Here is a 22,035-nt window from a genome sequence, read left to right as displayed (position 1 = left end):
TGTTACCCTCGTATACTGACTTCATCACCGACTCCTCCTGATTTCTTCCCAAAGCTCCCTGACGTCTCCTGTACTCATCTATTAATTTACTCGTAACAAATTCTAGAGTAAATTCACTCGATGGCCTACTTTCCAGCGCTGTAATCAAAAAACTGTATGAGTCTGGAAGACTTCCCAGCAAAATTCCTGCTGAGAACCTGTCCTTAATTTCTTCCCCTAAGGCGGCCAGTTTATTCAACGATTCTAGGAATAAACTAATGTGTGCTTCCATATCACCATTCTCCTCTAGCGATAGCCTACAGATTTGCTTTAACAAAAACACCATACTAGACAAACTTGATTTCTGATGATACTCCCTTAGCGCTATCCACGCATCGCGCGCGAATTCCCTGTTCCGGATATGCACTAATTGATTAACGTCAACAAGTAAGGCTATAGTTGACAAAGCCTTATCATTTTGTTTTTTCCAAGAACTGCTTCGATCTGCTTCTAATGGTAACTCACTCGAAACTATTTCCCATAGATCAGCATTGATGAGTAACATTTTCACTAAATAACTCCAAGATTGATAGTTCTTGCCGTTCAACTTTTCGACGTTATATTTCGCACTCTCCGCCATTATGTATTCGGTTAACACGAAAATTTCGCGACTGTACACTTTTAATTATTATCTTAATACAGGTGAGCTAACAACGTAACTGAGCCCAGAACCTATTAGAAATAGTAGATAATAAAAGGTACAAATAATACTAAACAATCTATTTATTTTAACCGAAAAACCGTAATATTACAATATACAAAGAAATTAAGATACGTGTTTCTACAACGAGATATTCTTCTAGACTGCTTATCGAACGCAGAACTAACACTAACATACAGTTCTGGCATTCACATCCCTTGTAACATGTGCAATTTTAGGTAAAAGTTTATCGCCCTAATGCATTCGGAGAACTGGCCCAGCCATGAAGAGAGACCCCACATGTGTATTCTAACACTTAACAAAAATAATAAAGTTGAATTCCAACAGTTATTAGAATATCCCGGTTATAGGAATACTTTCGATTGGCACAAAGGCTATTCCAATAAGCGGGTTCGACTGTACTTATGTCTTGAGGGATACAACCCACTGGGTCTAATGACCTAGTCATCTTAGCCCACGGAAAATTTAATGGTACAGTCAGAGATCGAATGCAACAGGCTGTGATCGTAGTTACAGAATGGACTTCAAATGTAGGGCTTAACATCAGTTCTCTAAAGTCAAAAATTATGAAATTTACTGAAATTAGGAATTTAGAGGAATTGGGTACTCTAAATCTAAATTACGACAAGTTACATGGTCGAAAGTTTAAAAATACATACTAAGACTGTTTACATAGTAGTCTGGGCAGATTATCGGAGAATAGGCCATTTTCGGGAAAAGTTATTTACCAGCAATTTTATTGCTGGAAACGAATATTGTGATTGTATATATTAATAATATAGGTATGCAAGGTCCACAGATAGTGTGCTACTTTTTTTATAAACAAAATGGCGCCCAAAGATTTCAACTTTATACCAGAAATACCCAAATAAAAATTCACCGTAATTAAATTCTGCATAGAGACGTGTTTTTCCCGATTTACTTCGACGAAAATTTTCCCCGGAAAATGCGGGTTTTTCCAACAAAATCTTTAATTTTCAACTAAAATTTTAGATAAGTAATTGTTTATCAATAATTAAATAACTTGTTAATATAAAAGCTCTTTTCGTAAAGATTATAATTCCAGAAGCAGATGGAAATTGAATGAACAGTTTAGCAACAATTGAATTGTTAATTAAAAATTTACGGTCGCTATAATAACCACAATAATTATGATACATAAGAATAACTATGATTTTTGTATAAAAAGACCTATCTAATGTACTTTACAGAATTGAAATTGGAAATATATAGAAATACGGCTTCACGAATATTTCAAAAATTATAAACAATTTTTTGGCTTATAAACAAATAGAATGTCTCGGGAAATATTAAATTAAATTAAATCTTAAAAATGGTATTGGAAAAAAGCGGCAGGACACTTCTTTTAAAAGAAAAAACGTTTAATTGTAATGAGTTGTAATTGTTGTCCTGAGATACAACCGGTCAAAGTTAACCGGCATTTACGGCAAAGATATTAACAATAGGATCATAATTTTCGAACCATCACCTTTTTATTTTGGTCTTCTTTCTCCACACCAATTTTCATATCTTTAAAATATTCATAACGTATACATATTATTATAATAAGAACTATCGATATTACGAGTGAAAATTGCCAAAAATAGCAAAATTCCAATCAAAAATTAGGTTGGAGAAAATGTAATCTCAAAGTTCAAAATCGGTATATGTTAAACAAATGCATTTTCTCGGCTTTCCATGGAGCAATTTTCTTCATTCTTTTTTTGTTCCCAAGTAACTCGAGTAGCATTTACGAGTAACTAACGCATCATTAAATGTCAAAGTTGCTTGTGTTTTGTTATAATAAATTAATTTACTTATTCTAACAAAATTTTTTAATTTGTTTAAATAAAGATTGTTTAAATAATTATACAGCTTTCAAATGAGAATTCGTATTTTTAACGTTAAAAGGTACACTTGTAGTAAGTTTATCTAAAAAAAGTCTACAACTGGAAAAATATGTAGTTTTCTTTTCTTATAAACTAATTAATCTATTATAACAAAACAAAAGCAAGTTTAACATTTATTAATGCGTTAGTTAGATGGCTCTACTCGAGTTAATTGGGAACAAAAAAAGAATGAAGAAAATTGCTCCATGGGAAGCTGAGAGAATGCATTTTTACTTTATCGTACTACATACGCAGTATGAGTATAATAGATAAAGTTATAGGATCGTGCAAAAAAATTTTTTTCAGATTTCACTTTGTTTCGACGTTTTGAGTCCCCCTGAGTCTAAAAAGCAAATAAAAAAAACATGTCGGAAGTATGTACGTACGTATGTACGTACGTATGTCGCCACCACCCAGCAAAAACTACTGGACCGATTTCGATGAAATTCGGTATGAGTAAGTTTAAGAGAATTTTGTCGAGAAACTAAGCTTTTGAAAAAAACCTCTCAAAGGGGGGCCGAAATAGGGGGGTTATTTGGGGCCCATTTTTGCAAATTTTGACCGAAACGAATGAAATTTAACTTAAAGTTAGCTCATCGATAGGTAAATAGAAATACGGAATTTGACATTTCCAAATCCAAAATGGCGGCCAGCATGGCCGACCGCCCACCCGATACATTTCCCTACCAATCTAAAAACTTGTTTAAGATAAATTTAATTTGAAAAAATATTTATATAGCCTAAAGATGGGGCTATAACAAGAATATTATCGTTTTTCAGAAAAAGTTATGGGTTGCCTATATTTAAGGGGTCAAAATTTGACATAAATTTGAACTAAATTTTCTCAAAAATGACTCCAAGGAATTTGTTTATTTTTTGATATATTTTTGATATCCTATCAGTAAATTGAATAACATTGGTCAGATTTCTTAACTCCTCATAGGAGGGGAGTTATGAATTTTTTATAAAAAAATATTCGAGTGCCCGTAACTACCTCTGTAATAGAAACTAAAATTTGAAATTTGGCAGACATATATGAAAAATGAAAAAAAAATCTTAATTTTTTACATACGCCCTGTATATTTCTACATATTTTGAAAGAATGTAAAATTATTTTTCCAATGACATAAAACTCGTTGCTGTAACTCAAAAACTCGAAAAGTTACAGAAAATTGAAATTTTGCTAGAATCTTGTGTGTGTCCCCTCTCACGCGATCATAGCAAAGCATTATTATAGGGCAGTCAATGAGGGTATTTGGCTCCGAATTCCATCCTACTACATCGATGTACTTGATATTTTCACAGTAAGTAGGGAATAGCTCAAGAAACAAAATCTACCCTATATACTATGGCGCTTTTATCTTGGGGCAATTCCCACCCCTTCAAGGGGGTGGAAAATTTATTGGTCAAAATAAACATGGAAGTGGCTAGAGAACCTATTTTTAAGCAAAAACTGATCTATACTTTTTTTTGAGAACTCATACTTTTTGAGTTATGCGTAGTTGAAAATTGGCCATTTTCATGTAAAAATGACATTTTCGGACGGTTTTTTGTGAATACCTTAAAAACTATGCATCAAACTAAAAACACTATATATATTTTTTTTAATTATAAATAACAAAGAGATTCGTTCCTTCGTAAATTTTCTATTTATAATACAAAAAGAGATATGGTAGGTAAAAAGAGTTTGTTTTTTGGTGCATGGTCAAAGTGCTCATGCTTTTGTAGTGTTTGAAAAGGCCTTTAAAACGAGCACCGTTAAATGTCGGTTACATTCAAACTAAGCGAGATATGGTGCAAAAAAATGTATGACTAATGTACTTTAAGGAAAAATGAGAAGTACATACATTTAACCCCTCATTCACCAGAATTTAAATGCATTGTTTTTCTTTTGCAATACCTCTTAATATAGTGTTATTTCTACTTTCAAAAAGTGGGACGGGTGAAAAAAATAAGATCAAATTATAGAGCGCATTTTTAAATTTTATTAAAATTCTTCCTTTTTCTCCGTGCAATTCGAAAATAAAAATGTTCTATCCCCGAGAATTGGTGAGAACCGCCCCCATGATAAAAGCGCCATAGTATATAGGATAGACTTTGAATAAGGAGATTGGGCTTTGGGCTACTCTCAAAATTTCATTACAATCCATGCAGTAAAATGCAAATATTGTAAACTATTAATTTCTCAGAAAAATGGACTAATTTGAAATGAAAGTATGACTAATATTCTATTGATTTATGCAATAATCTATAGTGTGTCCCCGAACATTTTCTCAAATGCGGGAATTAATGATGCGTAACATAAAATATTTTCAAGTATACAAGGTGTTTCTAAAATATCAAAATAACGAGTAACTTTGTTATTTTTATAGAATGCCAGTATCTAGTACGATAACGATAATAGATCGATACGATAAAGTTCTCGGGCGGCCCTTCCGTCCAGCGTTTTTTTAACGTATATCGATTTTGAACTTTGAGATTACATTTTCTTAAACCTAAGTTTTGATTGGAATTTTGCTATTTTTGGCAATTTTCACTCGTAATATCGATAGTTTGTATTATAATAATATATGTTATGAGTATTTTAAAGATATAAAATTTGGTGTGGAGAAAGAGGATAAAAATAAAAAGGTGATGGTTCGAAAATTATGGTCCTATTGTTTATATCTTTTCCGTAAATGCCGGTCAACTTTGAGCTGTTGTATCTCAGGAACCACTCATTACAATTAAACGTTTTTTCTTTTAGAAGAAGTGTCCTGCCGCTTTTTTTCCAATATCGTTTTCACGATTTAATTTAATTTAATATTTCCCGAGATAATTTGTTTATAATTTTAAAATATTCCTGAGGCCGCTTAAATAGTCCAATTTCAATTCTGTAAAGTACATTAGATAGGTACAGTGTCTTTTTATACAAAAATCATAGTTATTCTTATGTATCATAATTATTGTGGTTATTATAGCAACCGTAAATTTTTAATTACCAATTCAATTGTTGCTAAACTGTTCATTCAATTTCCATCGGCTTCTGGAATTATAATCTCTACGAAAGGAGCTTTTATATGACCAAGTTATTTAATTATTAATAAACAATTACTTATCTAAGATTTAAGTTTAAAATTAATAGCCCAATAAATGACCGTTTTGGAGTGTAATTTTCAGGGGCAACTCCGAATTGCATGAAAATTTGGATTTAGGTTCTACTTACCCTCCACTTCAAAGTTGAAATTGTGCCGTTGGTTGCTTTTACTTGGGGGGTGATAGTTACCCCTTCTCGGGGGTGAAAAAACATACGTTCAAGATAAGACTGGAAATAAAAAACTACGTTTTTAAACGGTTTTTCGCAAATATCTCAAAAAGTAAATATTTTATTAAAAAAAATGTTCTTAGCAAAAGTGTAGCTTATAAAAAAACGAAAAAAAAATGGTGTATCAGTAAAGTTTATAAATTGAGTAAATCCAAAGTTGTAGATCCTGAAAAATACGTTCTTATTCGTCTAATTCCAAATCTAATCATTCTACGCGAAATCACCGAAAAATTAAGCACTTTTCGGGAAAAGCCTGTTAATATTTTTAAAGTATCTAATAAAAGCTTTATATTTGTTTTTAGAAAAGGTTTTAGCATCAACATTAAACGAGTTACACTGAAAAAAAAGTTGGCCCATTTTTTTGATAAAAAAATCGTTAAAACCTCCCTCTATTTAGCACCCTAAATAAAATAATTCATTCCCACTTTTATTTATTTTAACTGCATGTGTATTGTTTATATATTCAGTAAGCTTGATTGGTTTGAAGTGCTTATTTTTAAAAAAATTGGGTTTTATATTAAAGAAAAATTTTCCAAAAATTTTTGAAAAATTTCTTTTTCTGAAAATAACTTAAAAAGTATTAGTGATAAGAAAAATCTTAAAGACTAAAAAATGTAGGTTTCGCTATTATAGATATGCTAGTTTCATTTTGTTTTTCCGTAGGACAAAAATTAGTTAAGATATGGCTGTTCAAAATTTGCATACACTCGTGATTAGTGACCCATTCAAGATTTTCAACCATAACCCTTTAAAAATTAGCACTTTAAACCGGTGAGACTGACAGATCATATAAAAAATAGATAAGTAAGTAAATTGTTTGTAACGTGGTAGCTAATAAATTTCATTTGAGGAGCTAAACACGGTGTGATTTTTTACCAAAAAAAAGAGGGCCAACTTTACTTTGAGCGTAACTCGCCTATTTTTAATGCTAGAAACTTTTATAAACAATTAAAATAAAGCTTTTTGTAAACACTTTAAAAAAGTTTAAATGAGTTTTTCCCGAAAACTGCTTAATTTTTTGGTGATTTCACATTGAAATATTGGATTTGGAATTAGACGAATAGGAACGTATTTTTCATGAGCTACAACTTTGTTTTTACTTGATTGATAGGCTTTACTTATACACCATTTTTTTCGATTTTTTATAGGCTACACTTTTGCTAAGAACATTTTTTCGATCAAATATTTACTTTTTGAGTTATTTGCGAAAAACCGTCTGAAAACGTAGTTTTTTTTGTCGAAAAATAAACATTTTCTATAAAATTTGTTAATTTATCCATTTCTGGTCTTACTTGAACGTATGTTTTTTCACCCTCGAGAAGGGGTGACTGTCACCCCCCAAGTAAAAGCAACCAACGGCACAATTTCAACTTTGAAGTGGAGGGTAAGTAGAACCTAAATCCAAATTTTCATGCAATTCGGAGTTGCCCCTGAAAATTACACGGTATCGCCGTATTTCCCGTTCATTTACTGGGCTATAAAGATTTTGTTAGAAAAACCCGCATTTTCCGGCGAAAATTTTCGTCGAAGTAAATCGGGAAAAACACGTGAATTTTTATTAGGGTGTTTTTGGTGTAAAGTTGAAATCTTTGGAGTTGTAGAGCAAAAATTGAAAAAAACACGATTTGAGGGCGTCATTTTGTTTATAAAAAAGTAGCACACTATCTGCGGACTTTGCATACCTATATTATTAATATATACAATCCTAAGATTCGATTCCAGCAATAAAATTGCTGGTAAATAACTTTTCCTTGTATTTTGCTAATTAGCCCAGAGTAATAGGTATTTATATCCTCTAATAGGAAATGTACTATTGTTCCAGAATAACAAAATATTCCTTAGAACTCGAAGAAATCGTTGTTGCACAATTTGCAGTAAACAGGAAGTTTCCGATGGAAGTGGCTACATGGCCCAGAGTCTCTGAACGATGCATTTTAAACGCGTTTAAAATTTTGACAACTTTTATTTTCAATTTCTATTTTGTCTGTCAAATCGTAAAGTGATGCACACCGGAATACGTTTTTTAATCGCGGAGTAATTTACAAAAGAGAAGCTGAATAGCTGTGTATAGGTTACCGGCCAAACCCGATTTCAGGACAAACTAGTTTGGCCTAGTCCAAACTAGTTTGTCCTAAGCGCGTTAGGATAAACTAGTATGGACTAGGCCAAACTAGTTTGTCCTATCGTGCGTAGGCCAAACTAGTTTATCCTGACATAAATACACAGACTTCAGGCCAAACTAGTTTATCCTAATATAAAGACGCACACTTCAGGCCAAACTAGTTTATCCTGAAGTGTATGTTTTTATATCAGGATAAACTAGTTTAGCCTAGTCTAAACCAATTTAATCTAGTCGAAAGTACATAATTGATTACAGATTGATTGCTGATTTAAACGTAAGTTTAGAAGACACTACTTATTAAGAGTTGTAAGACTTTTAAGTATTTAGGGTAAATGATAAACCGAGATGGCACTAGTACGAAAGATATAGAAATGAAAATAGTACGGGGAAAACAGGCCACGAAAGAACACTCTAACCAAAGAAAACAAAAAGGGATTTTTCAGGGCATAGTGCTGAATATTACCTTACAAGAGCGGAAGAATGGCCAGTGACAACAATAATACGAAATAAAATACGAACAATTGAATTGGAGTTTATTGGAAGGTGTCTATAAATTACTAGGTAGGATAGAATAAGTACAGAGGAAATATGTAACAGAATAGAAGTAGAATGCTCAATTACAACAAAGTTGTGGTAGCAAAAGTAGAGCCCTGAAATGGTATGGGCATGTAGAAAGAATGCCGGAGCACAGGTGGCCGAAAAGATTACTGGACCGGGACCCGCGGGGAGGAAGACGGAGAGGAAGACCTGCTGTGAGATGGAAAACTCACATAGGAAATGATATGATAAATAAAGACCTCAGAGATGGCGACTGAGAAAATAGAGTGCTATGGAAGACGAAAACGGCAAACTCATAATGGGAAAAAGGCAAGAAAAAGAAAGTAATTCAGCGAACTAGTACGGCTTAATATAAATAATAAATTGAATAAAATACTTTGTTCTTGGAAAAATAATCATTTTTATTAAAATTATAATTATTATTTGTAACAAACAAACAATAATATTGAGTTATATTCGCGGTCGGACGGACAGACAGCCTAGGTCAAATGTCTCACCTTTAGTACCATCCTTGGATTATAAGCTTTCATTTGACACCTCATTTGTCATTATACCTGGTATAATGACGGAGGAGTTGAGTTCACGGACAGACAGACAGACCGACGGACGGACGGACAGACGGACGTGGATAATTCAACGTTTCCACATTTTTTCAAAATTGGTGAAAACAATATTAATTCGTACTCGATTTTATTCGTAAGTGTATCTTTTCTTTTAATTTTTGGAGAAAACCCCATCCTTTTATTTATTATTTTTTATATTATTTAATTATACAAGAATATATTGATTTATAGATGTATCAATATATTTCATTCAATGTATCGTATGATACAATATATCGATGTATAATTTTTTTGCCATCCCTCTCGGGACGTGATTTGGGAATTCCCCGCATGTAAAAGTCCTTACATGTTCGCTAAATTACTTTCGACTCGGCTAAATTGGTTTAGACTAGGCCGTACTAGTTTATCCTGAAGTGAGAGTCTTTATTATATCAGGATAAACTAGTTTGACCTGAAGTGTGTGTATTTATATGCGGATAAACTAGTTTGGCTTACGCGCGATAAGACCTACTAGTTTGGCCTAGGCCATACTAGTTTATCCTAACGCGCTTAGGACAAACTAGTTTGGCCTAGGCCAAACTAGTTTGTCCTGAAATCGGGTTTGGCCGGTAACATATACACTTTTTTCACTACACTCAAGCGGGCTGGCGTGAAGCTGCTGCAAAATGAGTCGAAGATAGAGATGTTCAACGTGCTGTATTTCCGATAATTATTTTTGCTCCGATCAATCTGAAATTTTCAAATAGTATTCTTGAAGTTATATGATTTTATTTACGAGGATTTGTCTTGTTATTTTACGTATTGTATAGATATACGCTGTGAGCTCGTACGTAGAGGGGATATTTACAAATTCGCGAGCGCCAGTAGTGGCAAAGTCTGTAAACGTTTACCGGAAATTTGACATAAATGTCAAAGTTATTAATTTAAAATTAAAATTAAAAACATTAATTATAAAAAATATTAGTTGGTCAAAGCTGTGGTATATATTTTTACCTTAAATATACTTACGTTTTAAATGCTGAATTTAAGTTTTTTTAATGTTCCGTAATATGTAATTATAAATTAATCTGCGCCATCTACACGATAATTGTGAAAGTATCCGAAGTAAGAAATTCATATTTTATCAATAGAACGTCAAAATGATTAGCAAAATCTTAAAAAAATCGATTACAATTTAATTACTTTTTTGCGTTGTAAATATTAAGCGATAACAATTAAATAATAAATTTAAAAATTACCGGTGAAAGTTGAATTAGTAATCCGCCAGGAGCGACACCAGCGAAGCTCAGAGCGTATACGCTGTGAGCTCGTACGTAGAGGGGATATTTACAAATTCGCGAACGCCAGTAGTGACAAGTTTGTAAACGTTTACCGGAAATTTGACATAAATGTCAAAGTGATTAATTTAAAATTAAAATTAAAAACATTAATTATAAACAATATTAGTTGGTCAAAGCTGTGGTATATATTTTTACCTTAAATATACTTACTTTTTAAATACTGAATTTAAGTTTTTTTAATGTTCCGTAATATCTAATTATAAATAATCTATTATAATCTTAGCGCCATCTACACGATTATCGTCAAAGTATCCGAAGTAAGAAATTGATATTTTATCAATAGAACGTCAAAATGATTAGAAAAATCTTAAAAAAATCGATTACAATTTAATTACTTTTTTGCGTTGTAAATATTAAGCGATAACAATTAAATAATAAATTTAAAAATTACCAGTAAAAGTTGAATTATTAACCGCTAGGAGCGACACCAGCGAAGCTCACAGCGTATAAGTAAATTTTATTTGTTTTGTCATTTATTTGAATATATGTTTACTTAAATTAAACTTTTATAGAGTCTTGTGTTTAGTAAAGTTGCCAGTTGCACTTTCTATTTTAGGCCTGGATCCCGCGTACCAAAAAAAAAGATTATTAATAGCAAGCTGAAAATTTGTTAATAGCTCAAGGCTCTTTTCACATCAACACGATAGTCTTATATACTGTTCTGAAGCTATCTCCTTGTGGCATTTTTATAATTAACTATTTTCTATGGGAAATAAGCCACAATTTTACTAAAAAATGAATTTATTAACGTTTCGAAGCCCAAAGCGGGTTCCGTTGTCAAAATATAAAATACTTCTAAAATAAACAAAAATGTTGTTGCTAAGTAAAAAAATTCTTTTAATAATTTATTTAATCTGACTCATTTATATTGGCAATTCAGACGTATATCATACATTTTAAAGTAGAAGACTTTAAAATGATATCGCCAATATTTATGAGTTGCGTTCCTGGGACGACTTTACTAAAAGATAGTTCATTCGATTACATGAAATCAATCCCAACTCAAGAATATCCGTTGCAAAAAAAAATCATAGCATGTGATCTGTCTTTAAAAAGACAACCAAATGCAACGATGACAGTAAAATTCTCGCGTTAGAGATTTCGTAGTAAATCACGAGGGAAAACCAGGAAAAACCTCGCGATACTATCCCGACATCGTAAGTATTTGGTCTTACATTTAATTTACCTTCAAAAAACTAATATCAAATTCTGACTTTAATATGTTTAAATTATAAATAATATTAATAATACATAGATATGCACTAAGTAATACTAAAATATAAAATTTGTACTAACTCGATATGTTATTGACTTACTAATCGTGGTATTTTCTTTCTATTGACTTCCTCTTTCAGTATGGGTAACCACATCCTACTGCATTCTACCGAGGAATTTGCGACACAATTGGTTTCATTTAGCATAATTAGAGCCGCTTCTTTGATTTTTCTCTTTTTACTATCTGATTCTTTCAGGACTATACTTGAATCTCTCCACTGAACTCTATGTTCAGAATAAGTGAACATCAGTCTTATATTAAAAATAGAGAATTTGATAGATCTCAAATATGTCAACACGCATGGGATAATGAACATAGAGTTCATTGGAGAGATTCAAGTTTAGTCCTGAAAGAATCAGATAGTAAAAAGAGAAAAATCAAAGAAGCGGCGCTAATTATGCTAAATGAAACCAATTGTGTCGCAAATTCCTCGGTAGAATGCAGTAGGATGTGGTTACCCATACTGAAAGAGGAAGTCAATAGAAAGAAAATACCACGATTAGTAAGTCAATAACATATCGAGTTAGTACAAATTTTATATTTTAGTATTACTTATTGTATATCTATGTATTATTAATATTATTTATAATTTAAACATATTAAAGTCAGAATTTGATTTTGTTTTTTTGAAGGTAAATTAAATGTAAGACCAAATACTTACAAAGTCGGGATACTATCGCGAGGTTTTCCTGATTTTCCCTCGTGATTTACTATGAAATCTCTAACGCGAGAATTTTACTGTCACCGTTGCATTTGGTTGTCTTTTTAAAGACAGATCACATGCTATGATTTTTTTTTGCGACGGATATTCTTGAGTTGGGATTGATTTCATGTAATCGAATGAACTATCTTTTAGTAAAGTCGTCCCAGGAACGCAACTCATAAATATTGGCGATATCATTTTAAAGTCTTCTACTTTAAAATGTATGATATACGTCTGAATTGCCAATATGAGTCAGATTAAATAAATTATTAGAAGAATTTTTTTACTTAGCAACAACATTTTTGTTTATTTTAGAAGTATTTTGTATTTTGACAACGAAACCCCCTTCGAAACGTTAATAAATTCATTTTTTTAGTAAAATTGTGGCTTATTTCCCATAGAAAATAGTTAGTCTTATATACGATGTCGTTGAACGACAGCAGGGGCGAAGAGTATACGGAGCTATTCACACTAGTACGACCGATGTCGTGTGTCGTCTACACGACACACGACAGTCGTGAGATCGCGTAGGGAAGACGACACTTCCCACGGCATTCATCCGGCTGTCGTGTCGTTCGAACGACATCGGATAGTGCTGTTTCACATTATAAGAATTTAAACGTGCGAGGGTTAGAACGCACGACGACATTCCAATGGTGGCGCATGTAATCATATGGAGCCTTTCTCACTAGACGATGGTTGGAACGTTCGGTGAAGTCGCCGTGTTTATGTCGTCCCTTGCTACAACACGAGACGGCAGCCGTGCCGTCTTTACGCACCCAGTAGCATAGGGGACTTAATGCATCCTTTCTAATTTCTTTGGCTGTTTGGTACATTATTTTCATTTACACTTTGTGGCTGTTTGAAGTAAGTGCATATATATTTTATATTATGATGTCTCAGATTGATAGTGAAATATTAATAACATTAATTGAAGCACCTGTTCTTTGGGCCAACACAATAGAAATATATAAAGATGGAAACTTGACGAGAAATACTTGGAATGGTGTATGCCGTGCACTTAACAGTGCACGAATTAATTTGAATTAATTAATTTGACGAATTAGGTGATAAAGAAAAAAACACATTTTATAAGTACAGCAAAATTAATTATATGTTACTGATAACAACAGTAATTAAAACTGCTAAGTGTATTATAATAAACTTTATTTTATCAGGGTCAGAAATTTTTCGTTTATTATAAATTAATAAATGAAGATAGTTTCTGTCCTTGCGGGGTCGGTACTCACCGGAGGGGCCGCAGACGTTCGGATACAATTAGCGTCTCTTTGCAAAGACAATGACGTCGACTTTGCAAAGTAGCAAGACACTTACTCAACGCACACATGACACTAGGTACCTAACTGTAAAAATTTACCGTACCTACCATGCCAATGACCATTAGTGGTCGAGGCATTGGCTAAATAAAAAAAAAAACTTTATTTTACATAGTTACAATTAACGTTGAGTATAGAGGGTGTTCCATCAATATGTGTGAATATAAAAATATATAAATCGTATCTTTTTGTGTTAATAGGATGGACCAATGAATTCGGTTCCTCTTATTTCTCTTTCTTCGACGATAAAGTAAACACAGCGCTATAATTTTATTTCGTTCCATATAAAATATACCTTTTATTCTACGAAATTACATTTAGTTTTATAGGGTAAACAACTCGGTGAAGATTGGAGTAGGGCGGCGGTCACGTCTTGTGTGAAATTATCTAAAAAAAAACATTTAAAATGAGGGGAACAACATTTAAAAATGAATGGATGACAGAGGGTCTTTTAAATTCTGTACATGAAAAACATAGATTGTAATGTTGTTCTGAACCTGGTTCCTTGTGTAATTTTTATAATAAACTATTCTAAATGGGAAATAAGCCACAATTTAACTAAAAAAATAATTTTGTTAACGTTTCGACGCCCAAATCGGATGTCGAAACGGTAATAAAATCATTTTTTTAGTTCATTTGTGGCTTATTTCCCATTTAGAATAGTTTATTACATATATTGTATGAGCTAATTAGATGAGCTAATCCAAGATCTCACAATAACTTAGTAGAACAACGATTATAAAAACAAATTAAGGCTTTTAATTAAAAACATAAGAAATAATAACTGACAAAATAGAAATTGCAAATGAATTAAATACGCATTACAGTACATTAGGACAAAAATATGGACAAAAAATACCCTTTTGTAATGATACATATCCGACATCGTATCATATACCTACCTCAGCCACAAAGTGCAAATAAAAATAATATATCAAACAACACAGCAAAATATTTTCGTGCGACTCTATTCTTATTGTGTGAAAAGGATAGGTGCGTCAAAACTATCGCACGTTCAAAATTCTTATAATGTGAAATAACACATAGATGGTAGGCAAGGTGAGGTAGTGGAGCTGTTCACATGAACTATTTTATTAGTTCAGCGTACACAAGTGTATTGAATTTGAATGGGGGATATCGACATTGAAATGTTAATAACCTTTTAGTCTGGATATGTCAGAATAACATTTTTTTTTAAATAGCCAAAAAACTTTTCTGGATCTTGATTTAAATCACCAAAAAGTACATAAAATTGATTGGATGTACCTAATGCAACCTATTTCTTCTCCGTCTTGTTTTTAGTCTTCTATACAGCACTATCCAAAGTAGCAAGTCACTGCGATCCATATTACTTCTTACTACGACAACAATATCTTGTCAAATGACACTTCACGGACTGAGATCACACGATTGTCGAATAATGTCTTGTTGGTGTGAAATGAGCCTTTCTGCCGTTGTCGTGAACGACATCGTATACAGGAGTGTCGTGCTGATGTGAAAAGAGCCTAACGGTGTCTAGTCGGACAAACTTTGATGTACGGGAACATTGAAACAGAGGAAGTTTTAATTGTGGAACAGGTTACAGGTTTCGAACGTCAGACTACGAAAATGTCCCATGTATTTTGCCGGACAGAACTTTCAATTGATTTGTTACCCTTTAATTAAACTCTCGTGCAAAAATCAAACTGCTATTTACCACCAATATAATTCCTATCATTTGATATGTTCTACGTGTCGGACTTAATAAAATGCCCAACATATTTTCGGACAAACATTTTTTCATGTGTTATATAAACGCTGTGGTATAAAGTTTCCTATTGAATAAATTTAAAAACAACCTGCTAGTTTTCACAACCATAAACTTGTCAGGATGACACGTTCCACAATTAAAACTTCCCCTGTTCCAGTGTTCCCATACATCAAAGTTTGTCCGACTAGACACCGTAATGCTATTAACAAAGTTTCAGCTTGTTATTAATACTATTTTTTTTTGGTACGCAGGCTCCAGGTCTATTTCCTATTATTAGTACATTCTTTGAAGGTAAAATATTGCAAAACCTCTAAATTTTAAAGAACCGCTTGGGTTGACATGAAATTGACATACACGTAGCTAACAAGTCAAAGAAAAAAAGTGATATTTTGCCGATGTGTGCTTTTGCCCTAGGGGTAAGTTTCACCCCCTTGTGGGGGTGAAAAATATATATTCGAAATAAGTCCGGAAATGGATAAAATGACTAATTCGAAGCAACTTTTGTTCTATAAGGTTTTTTCACCAAGTTAATATTTTTTTGAGTTATTTGCGAGTGAATATGTTAATTTTTTTACAAAATAACTACGTTTTCAGACGGTTTTTCGCAAATAACTCAAAAAGTAAGTATTTAATCGAAAAAAAATCTTATCACAAATATAACACGTAAAAAAGTGAAAAACATGGTGTATATAATATATTAGGTTACTATACTTAGTAGAAGGAGAGTTATAGCTACTAAAAAATAGGTTCATATTCGTCAAATTAAAATCGAATATTTTAACTTGCCATAACCAAAAAACGAAGCACTTTTTTGGGGAAAACTCATTTTAACTTTTTTAAAGTGTTTAAAGAATGCTTATTTTTGTTTTTTAATAAAAATTTTTAGCATCAAAATTAAACAAGTTACGCTCAAAATAAAGTTGGTCCCTTTTTTTTGGTAAGAAATCGGGCAAATCACCCCCTAATTAGCATTTCAAATGAATTTAATTGTTACCACTTCACAAGTTTTTTACTCGCGTATGTATTGTTCATATATGATCTGTAAGTTCCATCGGTTCAAAGTCCTTATTTTTGAAAGAGCTGTAATTAAAAGGGCTTGAACGAGTCACTTATCACGAGTGTATGCAAATTTAGAAACACCGAATCTTAACCAATTTTTGTCTTACAGAAAAACAAATAAATACCAAATATTCAGAAAAGTCAAGACGACTTTTTTTTATTGTTTAAGATTTTTGGTATCTCTAACAATTCTTAAGTTATTTTGAAAAAAACATTTTTTAAAAAATTAAAATATTTAAAAATTTTACTTTGAAACCAATTTTTTTTTAAATAAGCACTTTGAATCGATGAAACTTACTGATCATATAAACACAACATAAGTAAAGTTACTTGGGAAGCGGTAACGATTAATTTTATTTAAGTTGCTAATTGGGGGGTGATCTTCGTGACTTTTTTTTTCCAAAACAAAAGGGACCAACTTTATTTGGAGCGTAACTTGCTTACATTGGATGCTAGAAATTTTTTTTATAAAAACAGAAGTAAAGCTTTTTTTACACTTTAACACTTTAAAAAAGTTTAATGTGTTTTCCCCAAGAATGCTTCATTATTTGGATATTTTACATTGAATTATTCTATTTGGAGTTTTTCGAATATGAACCTATTTTTCATTAGCTATAACTCTGCTTTTGCTAGGTATAGAGACCTAATGTATACACCGTTTTGTTTTTTTTTACTTTTTTATAGGCTATAGTTTTGCTATGAATATTTTTTTCGACAAGATGCTTACGTTTTGAGTTATTTGCGAAAAACCGTCTAAAAACGTGGTTGTTTTGTTGAAAAATGAACATATTCACTTGCAAATAACTCGAACAGTGTTGACTTGGTGAAAAAACTCTATAGAACAAAAGTTGCTTAAAATTAGTCAGTTTATCTATTTCGGGACTTATCTTGGACATATATTTTTTCACCCCAGAGATGAGGTGAAAATCACCCCCAGGGCAAAAGTACACATCGGCACCATATCCCTTTTTTTCTTTGACATGTTAGCTATGCGTATGCCAAATTTCATGTCAATCCATGCGGTTCTTTAAAATTTACGGCAAAAACCGTGAAAGAATGTGCTATACTATATTTTTTTTCATTTTTGTAATTTTGTTATGCTTTTTTATTAATAAAATGTATAATATATATTTTTTAGTATAGTTTTTATTTATTTTGTTTTATTTCTGTTTATTTTGTAGAATGCTTCAGCCGATAGTATTAGCCGAATTCATAAACTATTTTGACAGTAATCAAGAAGCTTACATTGGTTGGTGGCTGGCAACTGGTGTAATCGGAATGGCCTTTCTTAATGTTATCATAACGCATAGTTGTACTTTAGATACCCAAAGGGTAGGAATGCGAGTGCGTATAGCAGTGTGTTCGTTAATTTATAGAAAAGTAAGTGGAATTCAAATATTTTAATTTATTAAAAAGCTGTTAATAACACGCTCTAATACTCGGTTTTAATAAGCTCTAATACTCGGCTGCAGAGGCAGAGTACAAAATAATGGTGATAAAGACGGGTAAACTGCTGATGTTTTGATGGAACTAGATGGGGTTGTACCGTCGCCCCCGTTAGCGAAATTATTCCGATTCGATTTTTTTGCACAAACTTACTCAAAAAGAGGTCCTTATAACAAATCCACGTGGTCCCGTGGTCGGAACATTTTTTAAACAATTTTTTTAAACAAATTCACAAAAATAATTTTTTCATTTCGAACAAATTTTTTTTAGATAACTAGAAAATTTCATTAGGAACGTTGTGACCTTTTTGGAAAGAGAAAAATTATTGAATTGGCGATCGTGATCACCTCGGCGAAATAACTTTTTGAAGTGAAAACTTCTTTAGGGGCGTTGTTCACTTTTTGGATGGGGAAAAATATTAAATTCGCGACCGTCATCACTACGGCGAGATATTAGTAATTTATACAGTACGTAAATCGTCCAACTGGACATAAGGAATATACATTGAGATAATTGTGGCAACTGCGCTCTCTCGATGACAATATGGTTTTTAGCATTACCTCCAAATTGACAATTCATTTAGGCTGACACAAATAAATGTCAAAACATGACAATATAGTAGCTAAAAATTGTTGGCCTAACGGAATGGGAAAACTGTGTCTGCTTAATTTTGAAATTAGTTTTTAAATAAAAAATATCTTAAAAATTAAAGTAAATTATTAACTCATTAATCTTAATTTTTGTTTTTGATTTATTTATGGACAGCCTTGCTTCGAAGCTCACTCATTCTATTTGTTCTAACAACTCTATTGCACCAGAAACTCGTACTCGAACAGAAACTTCAACTAACACAGGTTAGCGCAGTTGCCACAATTATCTCAATGTATATCCCCTATGTCCAGCTGAAAGGTTTACGTACTGTCATTGATTATAAACACACACATTGGGTTTTTTAATCAATGGTACTGTGTACTATAGGTTAAAATGCGTATCACTTTGACCGAAGCAGCGGCGGATCCAGCATCATGAAGAGGGGGACCGATTGGCTAAATTTCTATATACAGTAAAACCTGTGTTACCGGCCACCTGCCAAAATCGGCCACCTGTACTAACGGCCAGTTTAAAAATTCGCCAAACCAATTATACGTAGACTACAAAAACTGGAAATACCGGCCACCTTTCTGTATCGGCCAATGGTTCTTTCATTTTTAGTGGCCCTTACTGACAGGTTTTACTGTAATAACAATAATAATAATAATAATAATTTGGCTTTAAGAATACGAAGACAATGGAGAATGCAAAATACCCTAACAATACCGATTATTATGTCTACTACTGGAGTCATTCCGAAGAACCTCCGCGAAAACAGAAAAAAGCTGAGTCTCTAAATGAATATCTTTATAAGCCCATGCAGAAAGCTGTACATATTACTCTCGACTGCCAGATGTGTATGAAAATTGTTGGGAGATACTCCAGCCAGCATACCACGTCACCTAGGTCCCGATAACACGGAAAAAGTCACACCAAATTTTCCTCTTCAGGGAGTGTAAACAGTATGGCTAAATCTGGATAATAATAATTATAATAAAAATAATCATGTAGGCGTAAACATGTAGATAATACAAAAGTATATTTAAATTTTTTTAATTTTTCATACAAAAATGAAATCATTTCATTTTATCTAAGTACTTAATTTGTAATAACATAATATTGATAATGAATAAAAAATTGAATAAAAAAATATGAAAAAAAAATTTTTAAGAAACGCTTTTCTTTAGTTACGAGTGACCAAAAATAAAAGTGTTATAAAAAAATCAACTAAAAACTAAAAAATAAAAAAAATTGAAAAAATCTAACACATTCGTCAAAGAAAAGCATGGCGCGTCTTCATCGAATAAACGGTTTTCGCCCCACGCTTTTCTTTAACGAATGTGTTAGATTTTTTAAATTTTTTTTATTTTTTGGTTTTAGTTGATTTTTTTATAATACTTTTAATTTTGCCCACTCGTAACTAAAGAAAAGCGTTTCTTAAAATTTTTTTTTCATATTTTTTATGTGTTAAAGACATAGATGTTAAAGAGATAAAGAGACAGAAGAACTTAAAATTACAAATAGGAAAAATAAAGCAGCAAGGAGGAAAGAATGGAAAAGAATAGTAAACCAAGCCATGGGCCTTCTAGGCCTGGAGCCCTGGAGAGCTAAACTATATGTATATACAGGGTGTCAAAAAATAGCGGAACGGTCGAATATTTCGCGAAATGAACATCGGATCGAAGAACTGAAAAATACCTTTTCAGTAATTTTTAAAAATCTATCGAATGACACCAAATACGACCCCTTACTCCACCCCCTGGAGGTGGGGTAGGGGCTCAATTAAAAATCGTAAATTGAAACTCCCAGTTTTTATTGCAGATTTGAACTTCTTACGTAAAAGTAAGCAACTTTTATTCGAGACATTTCTTCAAATTCTGGATGGATGGCGCTATAATCTATAGAATATAGAAATAGAATAATATAGAAATAGTCTTTCTCGAGCAATACACTTCCAGATGAAAAACTAAACATCACGTGTTTAATATTTTTCAAAAACCTACCGAATGACATCCTGTCGTGTTTGGTGGTATTCGATAGGATTTTGAAAAATATTAAACTTGTGTTTTTTGATTTTTCATTTGAGAGTGTTTTTAGAGATATTAAACTATTTCTATAAATTACCTATGGTATCACGATTAATGGTTTTCCGATTATAGCGTCATCTATCCAGAATTCGAAAAATGTCTCGAATAAAAGTTGCTTACTTTTACGTAAGGAATCCAAATCTGCAATTAAAACTAAGGATCTCCATTTAATATTTTAAAGTTAACCCCATCCCACTTTCAGGGGGTCGAGTGGGGGGTCGTGTTTCGTATCATTTGATAGATTTTAAAAATTATTGAACACATATTTTTCATTTTTTCGATTCGATATTCATTTCGCGAAATATTCAACGGTTCCGCTACTTTTGGGTTGGGACACCATATACATAATACATAAAGTTGATGAAAGAAAAATAAATATAATATGTAGTGAATTATCATTAAAGTTTAAAAAACCCACAAAATGAGACTTTATAAGTTAACAACTTACAGTAGTTTCGGAAATGTAATAATGAATTAAACGAATGTAATTTTCAAAAAATCAAAATAACTACTTTACTTTTTCAAATTCATGTCGAAATAGTTTTAATGCTATTTCGTAATGGGAAAGTACATCATGTGACACCTCATTTAAAAGCGTTTGAAATACTGATTACAAAAATGTATAATACCTACATACGCAAAATTTTGGTCAAATGCTTTTTAAACACATTCATTTTTTTCGAATCCTGAGAAAGCTAATACGAGAATTTTTGGAAAATTTAAACGCAGAATAAAATACATATTACATTATTACCGAGGGACGAAAGTCCATTAGAATAAACAAAAAGTTTCTTGTGAATGATATAGGTAGGTATTTGAAATTAAAAATCATACTCAATTTTCTCTTCTTTTTCAGCCTTGTAACTTATTAAAATAAACATTATAGAAGTTTTCTGGGACTTTCGTCCCTCGGTAATAATGTAATATTGCATTTTGTGTTTAAATTTTTTAAAAATACTTATTAGTTTTCTCAGGATTATAAAAAATGAATGCATTTAAAAAGCATTGGACAGAGATTTTGCACAAGCATTACCTATACATTTTTGTAATCACTATCTCAAAAGCTTTTAAATGAGGTGTCACATGATGTACTTTCCCATATGAAGTTTAAAATTTAATTCATTACCATAATTTTAAATGCCGCGATGACTATCTATCGTACTCGTGCATAAATACTCAAGTCTGTCAAACGTGATATTATAGAATAATCTTATATAATACAAGGTGATTGATTAGTAGGGTACAGCTCAATAGCTTATAGATAGCAATAAAAGTTAATAACAAAAATTTTAGCCACCTTTGAGCTTCAC

The 22,035-nt window shown here is 32.0% G+C and overlaps 1 protein-coding gene across 1 annotated transcript in view; it reads left to right on the top strand.

Moving 5' to 3' along the window:
• LOC114324821 (ATP-binding cassette subfamily C member 4) overlaps nucleotides 1-22,035 on the top strand; it is a 258,504-nt gene that overhangs the window by 71,722 nt on the left and 164,747 nt on the right. Inside the window, exon 4 of the mRNA XM_050648247.1 lies at nucleotides 17,783-17,981. Coding sequence (XP_050504204.1) covers nucleotides 17,783-17,981 — 199 coding nt within the window. The remainder of the gene's footprint in view (nucleotides 1-17,782; nucleotides 17,982-22,035) is intronic.

Source organism: Diabrotica virgifera, chromosome 4 (assembly GCF_917563875.1).
Source record: "Diabrotica virgifera virgifera chromosome 4, PGI_DIABVI_V3a".
NCBI classification, from domain to species: Eukaryota; Metazoa; Arthropoda; class Insecta; order Coleoptera; family Chrysomelidae; genus Diabrotica; species Diabrotica virgifera.
The sequence above is the reverse complement of the archived record's forward strand: the minus strand, read 5'-3'. Positions and strand labels throughout refer to the sequence as shown.